General features: G+C 46.4%; 1 protein-coding gene across 7 annotated transcripts in view; it reads right to left on the bottom strand.

Annotated features, from left to right (window-relative positions):
• Positions 1-16,369, bottom strand: part of TANC1 (tetratricopeptide repeat, ankyrin repeat and coiled-coil containing 1) — a 242,525-nt gene that overhangs the window by 30,654 nt on the left and 195,502 nt on the right. For all 7 annotated transcript variants that reach the window (XM_059927927.1, XM_059927922.1, XM_059927925.1 and 4 more), the window contains 5 exons: positions 16,033-16,141; positions 14,636-14,758; positions 5,607-5,843; positions 3,579-3,764; positions 1,065-1,143 (listed from right to left, as the gene is read on the bottom strand). In XM_059927927.1, coding sequence (XP_059783910.1) covers positions 1,065-1,143; positions 3,579-3,764; positions 5,607-5,843; positions 14,636-14,758; positions 16,033-16,141 — 734 coding nt within the window. The remainder of the gene's footprint in view (positions 1-1,064; positions 1,144-3,578; positions 3,765-5,606; positions 5,844-14,635; positions 14,759-16,032; positions 16,142-16,369) is intronic.

Raw genomic sequence — 16,369 nt, 5'->3', positions numbered from 1 at the left:
CAGAAGGAATTAAGGCCAGTATTTACATCCACACACGTGTACCCCAAGCATAATCCAATCCCGTCTAGGGGTCCTGCGCTCTCGCTGAACCCCGGGTCATGCCACCTCTTCTCCCGCCGGGACCCCCATGGCCCACATCGCCACAACTAGCAACTGTAAGCCCCACGCGTGTGCATGATGGCAACCATGGGTTGGCGGGTGAGCACCTGTGATACCCACCAGGAAACTCTGAGGCTTTTCCTAATAAGTATGAATTAGCTGATGCACTCTACACACTACCATTTGGCTTGTTAGGAAATAAGTGAGAAGCATTTGGAAATAAATCTCTGCAGGAGACACTGAAGTCATATACACTATGTATATACACAGGACACAGCCTGGAAATGCATATTAAACACCTCTGGTTACATCTATTAAACAACAACTGCTAACAAAGTCTTACATTTCTAATACCAATTCAGTCGAATGGAAAATTTCAAAGCAGTGTTATTTATATTAATCTGACAAGTATCCAACTCAGATGTACTCGCCCCAGGCTTCCTTCCTCCACTACAGCTCAACACACACCCGCACACCCTCGGAAACTGACTTGTTAGCTGGTATTCAGTATTTTAAGCAGGCTCCATGGGGACTAAGTCCTACTCTCCTTCCAGAAGGCAGGCCAGAGCCTTCCTTGCTGAGCACCTTTGATTCACCTGAACATGGGGCTGGAAGTTCCCGCTCTGCTCACTCTGCACGGGTCACAGGAAGACCAGATTGGTTAGGACATGAGAAAACTCAGCAAAGCAGAAACCATTACCTTATTTGGGTATTTCTAGCTGACATTCATCACATGCACAGAAACTGCTGGTAAATCCAAAATGATTCAAATTGCACTTGCTTCCAGAAAAGTTTTACTAGCCATCTGGGAAGTTTTAAAAGCTCTTAACTTCAAATGCCTTGTGATAAAATAACAATAGGACTAGATGCATCCCAAGTCATTCTTAAGACAATTAGGCCAAAATGCGGGCTAAAACGTCAGGAAGCTACTTGGCCCCAACTACAAGCAGTGGAACCATAATTACCTGTTTCTCCCCACAGTGTGTCGGTGCCATTGATGTCTATTTCATGTTCCTTTTCCAGTCCCAGCAAGCACTGGACCACCTGTCAGAAGTGGCAAGGTGATTTAATGAGTTCTCAAAGCCATACGTGCTTATTGTATCCTATGTATCCAAGGAGAGAGTGTGTTGTTTTTTAACCATGATTATCTTATGCTGCACAAGGAGAGAAAACATAATGAAAACGGTTTTCCAGCATAATTCATATGCTATTCACATTTTCGCTTTGAGAAGGAAAAGAACAAAAGACAGTGAATTTCGGCAACATTGTTCAGGATTACTAGGTACTCAGAATTCTAATGAATTCCGACATGACCCAAATATGCCAGCCTAATCAACAAAGGACAGGGGAGATCATACACAGTGCAGTTGCTGCATAAATCGCCAGAAGATGGTGAATCTCTTTTTTCACAAGGAAGGAAAACAAGGTGATGTACATACCTTTTCAGTAAAATAAAACTGTGCTGTTCCAAATTTCTCTACTGACAACATTATTCCTTTCCCTCTGTCAAAGAGCAGGCTGGGTCACAGGTGTGGAGGCAGGGGTGCTGGCCCGTGGGGAAACAGAAGTATCTGAGCCCCGAACCAGAGCCCACATCCACCCCGTTCGTGGGCAGTGACCAGAGAGCTCGCCGAAGCCATTTTCCAGTCTCTCAATCCACTCCCAGTAAAGGGCCCTACATCCTAGTCCTGAAAACCCGTGAATGTTACCTTACATGGCAGGAGGGGATGTGTGGATGTGACTACGAATCTTGAAATGGGACGATTATCCTGAATTATCCGGGTGTATATTTGATCTACACTTGATAAGAACACAGCTGTTTATAAGAGGGACAGGAGCAACCGAGGTCAGAGGAAGGAGAGGTCAGGAGACAGGAGCCTCAGTTAGAGTGGCACACTCTGAAGACAGAGGCAGGGTCACACGCCAAGGAATGAAGGTGGCTTCTAGAAGCTGGAGAAAACAGACTCTCCTCTGGAGCCTCCAGAAGGAACACTGGCTTCCTGACCCAACTTAATTTCAGCCTCCGACCTCCAGAACAGGTTGTTTTAAGACACTGAAGTCTGTGGACACTTGTTACAACAGCATGAGGAAACTAATACACCCTTCAAGTCTTTTGGTGAACAAATCCTGTCCTTTTCCACGAAACAGTTACTGGATGTACTGCAGTTGCTTTTCCACAGCTCCTCGCAGCCTGCTTTAAAACAAGCTGAGGCCAAGGTCACGTCCACTGTGGCTTCCCTGTGCTCCCTGAGATGATTTTGCACATTCTGAACCCACACAGATTTAGGGAACAGTTTAAAGAGGAAAAACATCTACATTGAAATAAGTGTACTTAACGCGTTCTCTGAATCTATGTATATGGGTATTTAAAAGTATTTATTTACATTTTTATTTTAAAGGAATTATAATAAACCCACCACATGGTAACATTTAACACATTTTTATGAAATGTGTATTTTTTTCATTTTTATGAAATGAGTATTTTCTCCCAAGCTAAAACATATAGATAAGTTGACTTTACTGGCATCGTTTCACATTTTTGTAACTCTCTTTTATGTCTGTATTAAGAAAAGACAGCTGCGTTTTCTTATATGCTTCTGCATTCAACTTATTGCAATATATTGTGTTGGCTGAAGTAGTGTGTATGTATATTTTTGATGTTTTAAATGCCAACAATAAGCTAGCAGTGTGTGCATGTATCTGCTCTAGTGTTTTTAATGCTAAAAGCCAGCTGGCTTTGCAACCAAATTCACGTTTTAGTTATTGTGGGGAAGAATCTTACCAAACACTGGCAACTCTATAACTGCTTGAAGATACGTAATACAGCGTGAGAAATACACGGAGAGAGAGGGTAAAACATTATTAAATTCACAGACACACGGGTCAGGAGATGCCAATGAAATCTTCAAATCGAGGAATACTGACACCTACCAGAAGTTAAGTGCTCAGTGTAACTACGGCATGAAGTTTTCCTTCAGTGCAGGAACCGCGAATGATAAGCACTCTTTCACGCTACCAGAGCGCTTAAGTTCTATTTTTAAAAAGCCTTCAAATACTCAAGAACTAGTTTATAATTAGGATTCCATGTGATTACTGTTAAAAGATCACAAGGACAAAAGAATGAATCAGAGGGGAAAAAGGTAGACAGCAGAGCTAGAGGGTAAAAATAGAACAAGGAAGGAAGAGGGGAATAAACTAGGAAGAGCAGAGAATGCACCCCGCGGAGGGGCTCCACGTGCGAGCCGCCGGCCCCCACAGGGCCAGCACCTGAGACGGTGGGCACCCCCCTGCGTTTTCACTCACACGACAGGCCTGATAACAACAGAAGATCTTTACACGTGGTGAAACCCTCATTTTCATTCATTCCTTTGGTGCATCACAAGCTAGCAACTCAGAAGAAGATGGATGCAAAACGCCCGACCCACTGGGCTACACGGGGCTCCCAGTTTCCCAGGAAGGGCCCTGGCAGCCCCACTCACCGAGCTGTGGCCCATGCTGGCGGCCGCTGTCAGTGCCTGCTGCAGGGCCTGGCTCTTCCTCAGCACGCCTGGCTGGGGTGGGCCCACGGACCACTCACAGGTCAGCAGGTAGCGGAGAATGTCGCCGTGGCCCCTCAGTGCGCTGTGGACCAGCGCGCACTGGCCTTTCTTATCCAAGTGGTCCACCTGGGTGGGGGGGGGGGGGAGGGGAGGAGCAGGGGAAGGTCACGGTTTAGCATCACTTTGTCACAGTGCCCCACACATGCTCTGCACAAACCCCATCCCACTGCAGATGTAAGGGGATAATGTCCCAGTATGTCTCTCTGCAGAGTCTCCGTCTGAATTACTCTGTTGTAATTAATGCACTGTTCCAGGCCTCGAGTTCCCTCTGTACAACTAGTGATCACAAGACATCCTCCTCGCAAATGACTCAGAGCTCCAAGTTCTCCGGGAAGCAGGTATGAGGACAGACCCAAACCTATACTCCCCAACCTTGGTAACTTGGGCGGAGTATTCTAAATCTGCTGTGACAAGCTATGACTTGGGAAGTAGAGCAGTTCTTTGCTTACTGAGACAGGAAAGCCAGCGAAAGGAAGGGATCTGGAAAACCCAGCTCTGAACGAGGAAGAGCAGGAAGGGACCCCAAGCGGCATTTTATTGGGGAAGGCAGGTGACCCAGGACGTGTCAGCATGCCAAGTGTGGTCGCAAAGCCAGGGAGGCCGGCTAGCCACAAATGGGGAGTACCCAAGTGCTGCATACCCCCTAATGGGGCAAGAGGCAGCAGATAACACATCATTCCCTGTCTAAGCCTGGAAATATTGGGCTGGAAGAGGATTCAGGGTCCAGCCCTGCTTGCAAATTCTGAGGATGCTCTACACCTCAACCCAGAGGCTTTGCAAGAGCCACTACACAAGCCATCCCCTCCTACAGAGCCTTCAGCTAGCCTCCGGATAAGGCCCAGCCACGATTCGGAAGTGGAAATGGAGGTGTGGTGATGAGCAGTAATGAACCCACTGGGAAGGCTTAACAGCAACATTTCCCTTCTTCCACGAGCTAAGGGTGACCTGTCCCAAATGCTTTATTTTTGAGAGAAAAAACCAAAAAGACTCCCATAGTTACTATAAGCCTAATGTCTTCTCGTTGAACTTTAAGGATCCTAACTATAAAGAAGAAAGACAAATATCAGTGATTTACTTCTACTGTTGTTCAAAAGTACCTTCTCCCTTCCCCAAGGAAGTGCTTATAATAAACCTAAACAGAGTTTACTGTGAACTTGGCACTGTTCTCACTTAATCTCTTAACATCGATAGTCCTCGAGTAACCCGTTAAAAACATAGTTACTTCGTATTGTTAATATATTGATTTACTTATGCTCACACAACAGCCCTGTGGTAGGTCCTGTTGTTATACCCATTTTACAGATGAGAAGCCTGAGGCACACAGGCTCAACAACTTGCCCAACGTCCCAGCTGGCAGCTGGAGAAATAAGGATTTGGGGCCTTCTAGTGTTCCTGCAACCATATGCTTAAGCACATGCCTTCCAAGACCCACAGAACTCATTTTATTGTTTTTTTTTTTAAAAAAAAAAAAAAGACATGAAACGGAATAAGAAGAAAGGAGAAAAAAAATCAAACATTTATATCTTTTCAACCGATCCAGTGCTGTGTTAAATTCTGTGATAAGTTCCAGGGCAACATCCACAGGCTTTTGAAAGGATGGCCTTACTCAGGCTGCTGGTGGTCAGGAGCCTCCCCTTGGGCAGGATTAAGCAGAGTAAGAGCTTTGAACAAAACACACGGCCCCTCTCTTTCTCGGAGGTGACACACACACCCACGTCAGGCTACATCACACAGTGTCTGGAGCCTGTAGCTCCACCTTTTCTGTTTATGTGGTGATTTCTGTTCACTGCAACTTGACGAAGCAGAGACCAAAGGGAGCTTGGCCCAGAAAATGAGAATTCTACAAGCAATGGAAGACCCCTCCCACCTTCGCCCCTGCCTCCCCCGCTGGAGAAGGTTGCGGCTTACCCTCGCCCCCTTCTTGGCCAGCAGACACACCAGCTTCGTGTGGCCGGCAGCGGCCGCGTAGCAGAGGGCAGTCATGCCGTTCTCCGACGTGCCGTCCAGGCAGGCGCCAAATTCCAGGAGCAGAGTGACCACCTCCTCGTGGCCGAGGTGAGACTGGACGCACAGGATCGGGGCGTTATTTAACACTTCGGTCCTGTAGTTCACGTTGGCCCCTCCCAAAATTAGGAGACGGCTCACCTGTTGGAGAATGTCCCCCAACAAGATTAATTTCTCACGTAGATGTCAGTCACAATAACATCTGTGGAGAAGGGTGGTATTCTTGATCCAGTGGTTCTCAAACTTGAGTGTGCACCAGTATGACCTGCACATGCACTGAAAATGGACATTCTTGCCGGTGGGAATGTAAAATGGCACAGCTGCCACAGAAAACAGTGTGGAGGTTTCTTAAGATCCAGCAATCCCGCTCTGGGTACATATCCAAAGGAAATGAAATCAGGATGTTGGTATCTGCACTGCTGTGTTACGGAAGCACTATTCACAATAGCCAAGAGATGCAGGTGAACTAAAAGGTCAACAGATGAATGGAAAAAAGTGGTATGTAAATACATACAGTGGAAAATCACTCAGCCTTTAAAAGGAAGGATATCCTGTTACATGCCACAGCACAGATGAACCTTGAGAACATGAGGCTAAGTGAACTAAGCCAGCCACAAAGAGACAAATACTATATGATTCCACTTATACGAGGGACATAAAGTAGTCAAATTCATAGAGACAGAAAGTAAAATGGTGGCTGCCAGGGGCTGGGAAAGGGGGGAAACGAGAATTGTTTAATAGGTATGGAGATTTAGTTTTATTCTGGAGACCTACTGTACAATAATGTGAAAATATTTAACACTACTGAATTCTGTCCTTAAAAATAGTTAAGATGGTACATTTTTTTAATGTTTTTTTAAATCACAGTTAAAAATTTAGAAATGCACATTCTCTGGAATCAGACCTCTGTATTCAGTAGGCCTGGGGTAGGGCCTGAGAATGTGCCTTTTTAATGAATTCCCCCCAGGTGATACTGATGCTGTTGGTCTGGGGACCACACTTTTTTTTTTTTAATTAATTTAATTTATTTATTTTTGGCTGCATTGGGTCGTCATTGCTGGGAAGGGGCTTTCTCTAGTTGCGGCGAGCGGGGGCTACTCTTCGTTGCGGTGCGCGTGTTTCTCATTACGGTAGCTTCTCTTGTTGCGGAGCACAGGCCCAGTAGTTGTGGCTCACGGGCTTAGTTGCTCCGCGGCATGTGGGATCTTCCCGGACCAGGGCTCAAACCCGTGTCCCCTGCGTTGGCAGGCAGATTCTCAACCACTGCTCCACCAGCAAAGTCCCTGGGGACCACACTTTTGAAAACCACTGTTTGATCCAAATAAAAACAGAAAATTCATTTTGGGGGGCAATGAAATAATCATCACAGGATTAAATAATTAACAGTGAGATAATAAAGCTAAAAGTGAACGCAAATACTCTCTTTTCTTTACAAGGAATTGTACCTTCAAGAAAAAGCAGAACATGTGAAAATGTTCACATGCTTGGGGCTGTCAGCAGCACAAGACTCATAGAAAGTCATCGGCTTTTTCTACTACTTACTACATCCACCACCCACTTAACTCCTTGGATCCAGATATCAAGGGAAGTTTGTTATCTGTAGGTTTTAAAATAAAATCACAGGATATATTATGCAAATTTTAGCTATACTAATATCTTCTTCAAATCTCCAGGTCATTGGAAAAATGACACTCCTTTAAACACCTATTAAGATGCCCACTGCGTTTCTTCTAACAGTTCCCTTCAATGGTCCCGGATTGACATCAATCACTCCCGACAGACCCTGGCCACTTCCGGGCTGCCCATTAGGTGTAAAAACCACACAGACTGGGTGTCTTATTTGACCGGAGACACATGGGATCATTAAAAGATACAGAAAGATGACAAAACACACAAAACTCAAGGTATTTCAACGATATGGTGTCCACAAGAGTAGCTGACAGAATATTTACAAAGTGATAGAAATTATTATTCTGGTGGCGACACCACACCTCAGAAGAGTGAGACAGCATACAGACAGGTTAGAACCCAAAGTGTAAAACCTGAAGCGGTCTGGGTCGCCACTGAAGCTTGAACCCCGGGTGACCCAGCCCTTCAGCTCCTTCTCTGACCTCCTCTCCCAGCACCCTTACCCTCACTTCCCCGCACCGTGACCATGCTGGGTCTAATGTTTGTCCTATATCAATGGCAAGCAGGCCCTGGCCTCCTGGTCTTTCCCTCTTTCTCGTATAGTTCCCTCTGCCAGGAATAAATACCCTTTTCCATAGCTACAGATGACAAACGATCACTTCCTATGGGTCCCTGCTTCAATGCCAGGACACCAGGGAGAAGTCCCCCCATCCTATACAGAATGCTCCCAGCCCTCCCCATGCACACGCCCCCCCAACACACACACACACACAGGCCGACCCCGTGCATGGCCATCTACTCTGCACACTCCATTTCCCGGCTCGGCCCATGGCACAAGATACTGGTTCTAAGACACAGAAGTTCACAGAGAAGAGAGGTAAACAAAGCCCCCTTATGGGTGAGGATGGCCCACGAGTCAGTTCCTTCCTGCCATTAGGACCATCACTTACATTTAAGGAAGGACCGCTTGAAGTTGGGGGGAGGGATAAATTAGGAGTTTGGGATTAACACATATACACTACCATATATAAAATAATCAACAAGGTCCTACTGTATAGCACAGGGAACAACACTCAATATTTTGTAATAACCTATAAGGGAGAAGAATCTAAAAAATTATAATATATATATATATATATATATATATATATATAAACTGAATCACTTTGCTGTACACCTGAAACTAACACAACATTGTAAATCAACTATACTTCAGTTAAAAAAAAAAAAGGAAGGAAGGACGGCTTGTACCCAAGCGACCAGCACCTGCCTCGTCATTCACCCCATCAGGGGGACCATCTTTCAACCCCACCTGGGCCAGCACCAACCCAGCCTCCTGCAACAAACCAGCACGTGAGGATGGAAGGGCAGAAAAAACAGGGAGGAGAAACCAGGAGCGCTGTCCCTGCCCCAACAGTGCCATGCGACGCTCAACCTCGGGCAAACTCATCCCTGCCAAGCTTGCTCTACCACCCTCCGTAGGTTTGCTCTTAAAAACAGCACAGACTCAAATAGGATGTGAAAGCATTTTAAAAGTGTAAGTACTCAACCAAAGTAAGGGCTTTTGAGAAAATTACTTTCCTTTGAGTAACCGCCAGCAGCATGGCAGGAATAAGACAGTATTGCTGACACAGGTGGGGATTTTATCAAGACCTAGGAAATCAGTTCTTAGGCAAGAGGAATTACAGAAGAACCCTAGCAGCTTTTTCAAAGCACACATAACATCACTGAGGGGCACGTCAGACTCTGGTCACCAAAGGACAGGCAGGAATTGTTTGTAAATTCCCAGGGTGACTTTGACAGCCAGCTACCCTCTCTCTCCCCTCTCCCACCAATCCCATTCCCTCTTCAGATTCATGAGCCTAAGAGAAAAAGATGATGAATTAAATAGTCTGAGTTCCCAATCAGCCCCTTAACTAACTTGCTGTGTGATTTTCAGAAAATTACTCAACCTCTCCGTGATTCAAGTGCCTCCTAAGAAAATGACAGCACGCCACCCCATGTTTCTACTGGACAGAAACTCTTTCCTAAGAATGCTGGAAGGTGTTGTTTCAGTGCTGTCTTCCTGAATACTTTATAAGAAAAGTCTTATGGAAGGTATGTGCTTAGGGGCAGAGCTTTCCTAAAGGTATTTGTTATCAGTTCTCTATCTGCTTCTTCGGAAAGACATTTACTTTGTTGGTGCAACACTGCGGGTATTTTTACCACTTACCCCCCAATCAGTCTGTGGATCTACCCCGAACCCATGTTTCTTAACCTCGCTGCACAGTGAAATCACCTGGGAGCTTGCAAGCTTCCAAAGCCTCAGCCCCACCCTTGGAGATTCTGACTTGGCTAGGGCCCGGGGCTCCCGAGTGGTTCCAGCTGGCAGCCATGGCTGTAAACGTGTCAGGTGCAGAGCGCACCTGTGGAAGGAGCGTGGGCTTGCTCAGCGGCAGGCACCCTTCCTGCTGTGGGATCTGCGTCACCCTATCACTGCCCTCACCCTCAGTTTCCTCACCTGAAAGGTGGAGATAAAAACAGTTTCACCTCCTTGGGTTGTTGTGAAGATTAAAAAGGAACATGCCACACACACAAAGCACTTAGCCCAGCCCTCAGCATCCTGTAAGTGCTAAATAAATATTACTTGCTCTTGTTACAATCACCTTTGATGGAATCTTTAGAAGAGACAAGGGCCCTAGTCCCTGACCCCTGCAAGGCACAGGAGGGCGCTCTGCCCCAGGAACCTGGTGACCCGGAGGGTCTGGTCCCCCTGGGCTGCTCACCAGCACAGAGCAGCAGGGAGACCTCATGCTTATTTGAGGGCAGAGGTGGACCCATTAATGCCTTATGACGGGCAGCTCCCCTTCACCACCACCAACCTGCACACTCACAAGTTCTCAGGTGCTTACACTAGAATCTCAGTTTCCAGAAAGAAGGTGAAATACAAATAAAAATGACTCACTTGACCATATAATAAATGCCAAGTATTCTCCCAAGAGCTTTAACATCTCAGTGAGGTTTCCCATCACTCTGTGATGCAGGTTCTTTTGTAACCTTCATTTTACAGGTGAGAAAACTAGGCTCAGAGCAGATAAGCCACCAATTAGCCCTGGGCACAATGCTAATTAGTATCACAGAGCAGTCCAGCAGCCGAAGCAGCAGCTCTGGCTAAGATTTACTCCGCCTTCTAGGAAGGGGTTTTAAATGGTTCTTCCTGTACATTTTCTCCCAATCACATGGAAATCGTCTGGTCATCAGCACCATCAAGCTCTCCCTGGATAACACCTGGAAATGGCAATATTACCTATATACTTCTGGATTTGATGAATACAAGAAAATAAAAAAGGGGCTGGGGGGGTAGGCAAAAATGATGTGATCCTGAGGAACAGAAGGGGCACTGTCCAGCAGGGTCGTAAAGTGGGAAGCTCAGTTTTCTCCTTAAGTATGTTGGAGGTTCTCATCAATACAACCGGTGTAAATGTGTGCTGCCTAGTAGTTATGCAGAATACGACTGGATCCTCTGAGCCAGGGAAGTTAGGCCAAAGTCCACGCCTAGCTCCTGTCTCCTCCCCCGCGGCCCCAGCTCCAGCTGAGAGAAGAATCACAACCTTAATTCTCTTGAGCGCACAGCCTTCGGGAGCCTGTGGCTGGCACCCGGTCCCATGGGACTATGTGAGCAAAACAACCAGCCAGACGGGAGCCTGCAGGCACTGGCGGCAAGCACCCCAGTGGGCCAGCCAGGGCCCGGGCTGGCATGAGCCTGGCCCGGCAATGGGAGATCACATTGTTAGACATCACAGGCATGCCACCAAAATTAAAATTCATCTACCAAGTAATCATTCGGGAGCAAGTCGCTGTAATGGACCAAAGTAGCAAACTGCAATTATTGCTCAAAATGACATCCCTTCCTGTAATGACAACATTTAATACTCTCTAAAAAAATTCCTTAATTGCATGCATAATTTTAAATTACTGTAATTTGTGCACGATTCTGTGAACCCCCCCCCTTTTTTTTTCTTGAAAGATAAAATAAAACAGAAGGATAATGGAATGCCTTCAAATTCGGTAGCCAAGTTATACAATTTGGGGGATAGCGTAGAGGTAGGTGACACTGGAGTTCTATAAAACAAAGTAAAGACGAATAACTCTTAAATTTGCAAATATGTTAAAGAGGAAAGTTTATAATCCCAGGAGGGTCAAGCTCATTACATTATTACACTGTACCTTTTAATATACTGTCTTAAAAACTTGTATTCAACAGAGTATGATGTTTCCCATTTACTTTTCTCCACATTAAAATAACTTTTGGGCCCATAATTCATTCAAATGGTGAAAGCAGATACTGCCATTTTAATTTTTCTTTCTTCCTTGCCATCATTACAGAATTTTATTAATTATGGAGAAGCCAAAAGATATACTTTTAACTGAAGTGAAAGATGAAACAGTGTTATTACAGTAAACTCAATTCCAATTTCTAGAAAAAGTAAAACAAAAATTCTAAATACAATTCCTTCATCACGTGAAGTCTACGCTCGGCGTGTTCTCTACCTTTTGCATAGTAACGCTATCTAGAAAGGAAGTGCGAGCTTCCCTGGTGGCGCAGTGGTTGAGAATCTGACTGCCAACGCAGGGGACACGGGTTCGAGCCCTGGTCTGGGAAGATCCCACATGCCGCGGAGCAACTAGGCCCGTGAGCCACAACTACTGAGCCTGCGCGTCTGGAGCCTGTGCTCCGCAACGGTAGAGGCCGCGACAGTGAGAGGCCCGTGCACCGCGATGAAGAGTGGCCCCCACTTGCCGCAACTAGAGAAAGCCCTCGCACAGAAACGAAGACCCAACACAGCCATATATAAATTAATTAATTAATTAATTAAAAAAAAAAAGAAAGGAAGTGCTCATTTTGACCCCGAGCAGCAGCTTAGAGCTAGTGCTCCTTCATGATGAAAGCGGCTTCCCTGTCCTCACCCCATGAAACTTGCACGTAGCTTCAGTCGGGACACAAGCCCTCAAGCCTAGCCGTCTGCAGAGTGAGTAGAAATGTCCAAAGGAGCAGGGCTGAGCACAAGGTTCCCGGGAGCGGCTCCCTGGGGCTGCTCTACTCCCAGGCACCCCACCCAGGGGTGAGCCAGGCTGAAATCCAATGTGCCCTCTGCCCATCAAGCCTGGAACCCCAACAGTGCTGAGCCCACCTGCACTTTTCTATTTGCAAAAGACCTTGTCCGAACCCACCAGGGGGTGGTGGCCTTTCTCTAACCAACACCCAAGCTCTGCACTGGGCAGCAGGGCTGTGGGTGAGCTGCCCCAGGGTCAGAGCACCGCTAGGTCCTTCCTGACACCCAGGCTCCTCCCTTCTATACACCAGCAGGCGGAGATGTAATGTACACCACAGGGACTACAGTTAATAATACTGTATTATATATTTCAAAGTTGCTAAGAGAGCAGATCTTAAGTTTTCATCGCAAGAAAAAATTTATAACCATATGTGGTGATAGCTGTTAACTAGACCTTTTGTGGTAATCATTTCACAATCCAAACGAATAACACATCGTTAGGTTGTACATCTGAGATGTAATGCTATCTGTCAATTATATTTCAGTTGAAAAAAAAAAAAGCGAAAGAAAATAAATACAGCCTGCCCTCTGTATCAGTAGGTTCTGCATCTGTGGATTCAACCAACAGCAGACTGAAAATATTCGAAAACAAAAATTTCCACAAAGCTCCAAAAAGCAAAACTTGAATTTTCTGTGTGCCAGCAACTATTGACATAGCCTTTACATTGTGCTAGGTATTATAAGTACTCTAGAGATGATTTAAAGTATACTGGAGGGGGGCAAAAAATGGGACTTTCCCAGCAGTCCAGTGGTTAACACTGCGCTTCCACCGCAGGGGGCGCGGGTTTGATCTCTGGTCAAGTAACTAAGATCCCACATGTCACAAGGCGTGGCCAAAAAAATAAAGTATACGGGAGGATGTGCGCAGGTTATATTCAAATACTGCGCCACTTTATATACGGGACTTGAGCATCCTTGGATTTTGGTATCTGTGGGAGGTCCTGGAACTGATCTGAGGGACCACTATACACCAGGAAGGCAAGAAAGGGAGAAGAGGGAGGAGAGTTCACATCACCAGACACAGGAAATGCTCTGTAAGGCCCTGATCCCCAGACACACACCCACGGTGTAGGTGCTGAGGGTGGGACGTACTGACAGCAGGGGAGGAGAGGCACAGAAGTCCCCCGGGAGTGGCCCCCAGGTGTCCTCCACGGCACCATCTCTGGGGCATGTGGCCCCCTTTCCCAGGTGGATTTGACGAACCAAAGTGAGGAGAAGTAGAAGACAGATTCCTGGAAACTTCCAGGGCTTCCCTTGACCACACTGCAACCATGTCAGGACACCTTTGTGCTACTAAGTATGACTTAGGTATGACTTCTCATGGAGGTGACTGAAGGGGAGAACGTGACTCCTTGGGAAACGATGTCAGAGCTTTTGAAGGCAGCCGGGCAGGTCAGGGCCTGGGGCTGAAAGGCCTGGAGTCTAGCAGATGCATCAAACAGGTGAGAAATCTAACATGTGAAGACACTTATGATCTCATCTTACTTTGCTCTGGGAAAGATGGTTGTAAACTGATATAAGACAGTAATTTCCACGCTCTTCGTGGGAGTTAACTCCTCTTTGTTGCCTTAACAGATACTCGGCCTCTGTGTGCTGCAGATTCTTAGACTGCACTAAATGAGGAGGGAAGATCTATCCTAAAAAGCTCAGCAGAATATTGTGACATGATAGCCTCTGACCAAGAGCGAGGAAACTCTTGGCTCAGCGGCGGGCAGACCCTGATACACTTTCCGTGGTCATGAATACACATGTGCACAAAACCTTTAGTAACAGTTTCCCTCTGTGTGCCCACCACTTTGTGTTACTCATTAGTGCTTAATTTCCTATGAACCATAAAGAGATAGTCCAGATTCGAAACCAGGATGCCTTAAAAGTCCATTTTTCCTGGATATCTGACCAGGGTTTCCTCTGACCTTTGGTTTCCTTTGTGAATTGCTTTCCTTATCTCCTCCACTCTGAAACAGTCACCACATGCTCACATAGCAGCCCCTGACCACCCACATCTTCCTGCCCCAGTGAAAGCTAAACTTGTAGAGGAGAACCGGCAATAGAGCGTTCAAGTCTGTGTGCTTTCCCTCGGGAAACAGCATCTTTAGTAGTAGCGTCCCAGCCTTCTCTGGCCACCAGCCAGTGCTGGGGAGAGCGGGACTGTTGGAGCAACAGCGGCCGGGGGGCAGGGGGCTCTGGCCCCCCTGGCAGAGGGTCGCTTACCTTCACATTGGGAGTGTAGAGATTCCTGAGGGAGGCCAGGGCGGCAGACAGCCCCTCGGTGCTGTACCCAATCCACAGGGCTTGCAGATGGCTTGAAGAGATTCCAGTCTTCTTGCTGAGGCCCTGGAAGCAACAGCGACAAATCAGCTTCAAGGTCTCCCTTCCCACCTGCAGTGTGGGTCTGAAAGCGGGTGTGCCCGGGAGGGCGCGGGTCCCTGCTGAACGCGGGGCAAAGGCTGTGCACACAGAAAAGGCCTGAACCTGTGAGCCTTCCCGCCCTAAAGCCAAGGGTTGAGGAACTAGCCTACGTCAACTGTACGCCTGGGGAAAGGGGGGGCAGATGAGGAGAAAGTCTCTCTTTACAGAGGTTCTCCAATCAATTAAAGGAAGAATAAATGTTAGACTATCACCATCTGGAACCCCTAATGAAGGAAGAGACCAGTCGTGGCCAATGGCATCACACCAAGCACACATCCTATGCATCCTGACACTAGAAACCTTATACAGACTTACAGAGCGTTTTGACTCTAACAGGCAGACCTCGAAGATACTGTGGGTCTGGTTCCAGACCACAGCAAAAAACCGAGTCATGCAATTTTTTTGGTTTCCTGGTGCATGTGAAAGTTATGTTTACACTATACTGTAGTCTATTCAGTGTGCAATAGCATTGTCCAAAAAAATGTGCATACCTTAATTTAAAAATACTTTATTGCTAAAAAACACTAATCATCTGAGACTTCAGTAAGTCATAGTAGTAACATCAAAGATCACTGATCACATATCACCACCACAAGTAATGATGAAAAAGTTAGAAATATTGCAAGAATTTCCAAAATGTGACACAGAGACATGAAGTAAGCAAATGCTGTTGGAAAAATGGTCCCGAAAGTCCAGCTCAATGCAGGGTTGCCACAGACCTTCAATTTGTAAAAAAAAAAAAAAAATTTGCAAAGCACAATAAAGCAAAGTGCAATAAAACAAGGTTTACCTGTATAAAGTAATTGTGACACCCAGTGGGGCAGAGAGGATGGGGATCAAACCTGAACCTGATTAAGCCGCTCGATATAAATACCAAATTATAAAATATCCAGAGGAAAGAGGAACATGTTAACGAAGGCCACAAGAAATAAGGACACAATCAGAAAATCCAGGTGGTATGAAAGAAACGACACAGGTCACGAAATCTGGTTCTTCAACAACTAAATAACAAGGAAGCAAAGGGAATGAATGAAGTGGAACCTTTAAGTGAAAAGAAAAGATTTAGAGAGGGAAAAAGTAAAATTTAATCACAGCAGTAGATACACACTTGAGTGAGAACAACGATTACTTTCAGGGAAGCGGCTGGGCTGGGAATGAGGCTCATGGAGGGCTGCTGCCTGCAGTGGTGGGGGTCTCACCTTGAAAATGTGTGCCTTCAGGATGTGATGGCCGAGCTCCATGGTCTGCTGGCGGTTCAGCTTGCCCTCCTGTCTCGAGAACATGAATGCCAGGAGAGCATGCCCGTTCCTAGGACGAGAAACACACAGGTTGGTAACCAAAGACCCGAGTCCATCTCTCTGCAGGCCCTCGGGGCGAATATCGCCCCTCGACCCCTGAACTGGTCTCCTGGTGCTTCAGCGTCACCACACAAAACGGGTGGAAAGCTGCTTCTTCACAGATGGTCACTGCTGTTTATTCCTCGAGTCATTTTAAGGGCTTTCTCAGGATTCCTCTATCTCTGTGGAGTGACTCAGA

The sequence above is a fragment of the Balaenoptera ricei genome, chromosome 7 (genome assembly GCF_028023285.1).
Source record: "Balaenoptera ricei isolate mBalRic1 chromosome 7, mBalRic1.hap2, whole genome shotgun sequence".
NCBI classification, from domain to species: Eukaryota; Metazoa; Chordata; class Mammalia; order Artiodactyla; family Balaenopteridae; genus Balaenoptera; species Balaenoptera ricei.
The sequence above is the reverse complement of the archived record's forward strand: the minus strand, read 5'-3'. Positions and strand labels throughout refer to the sequence as shown.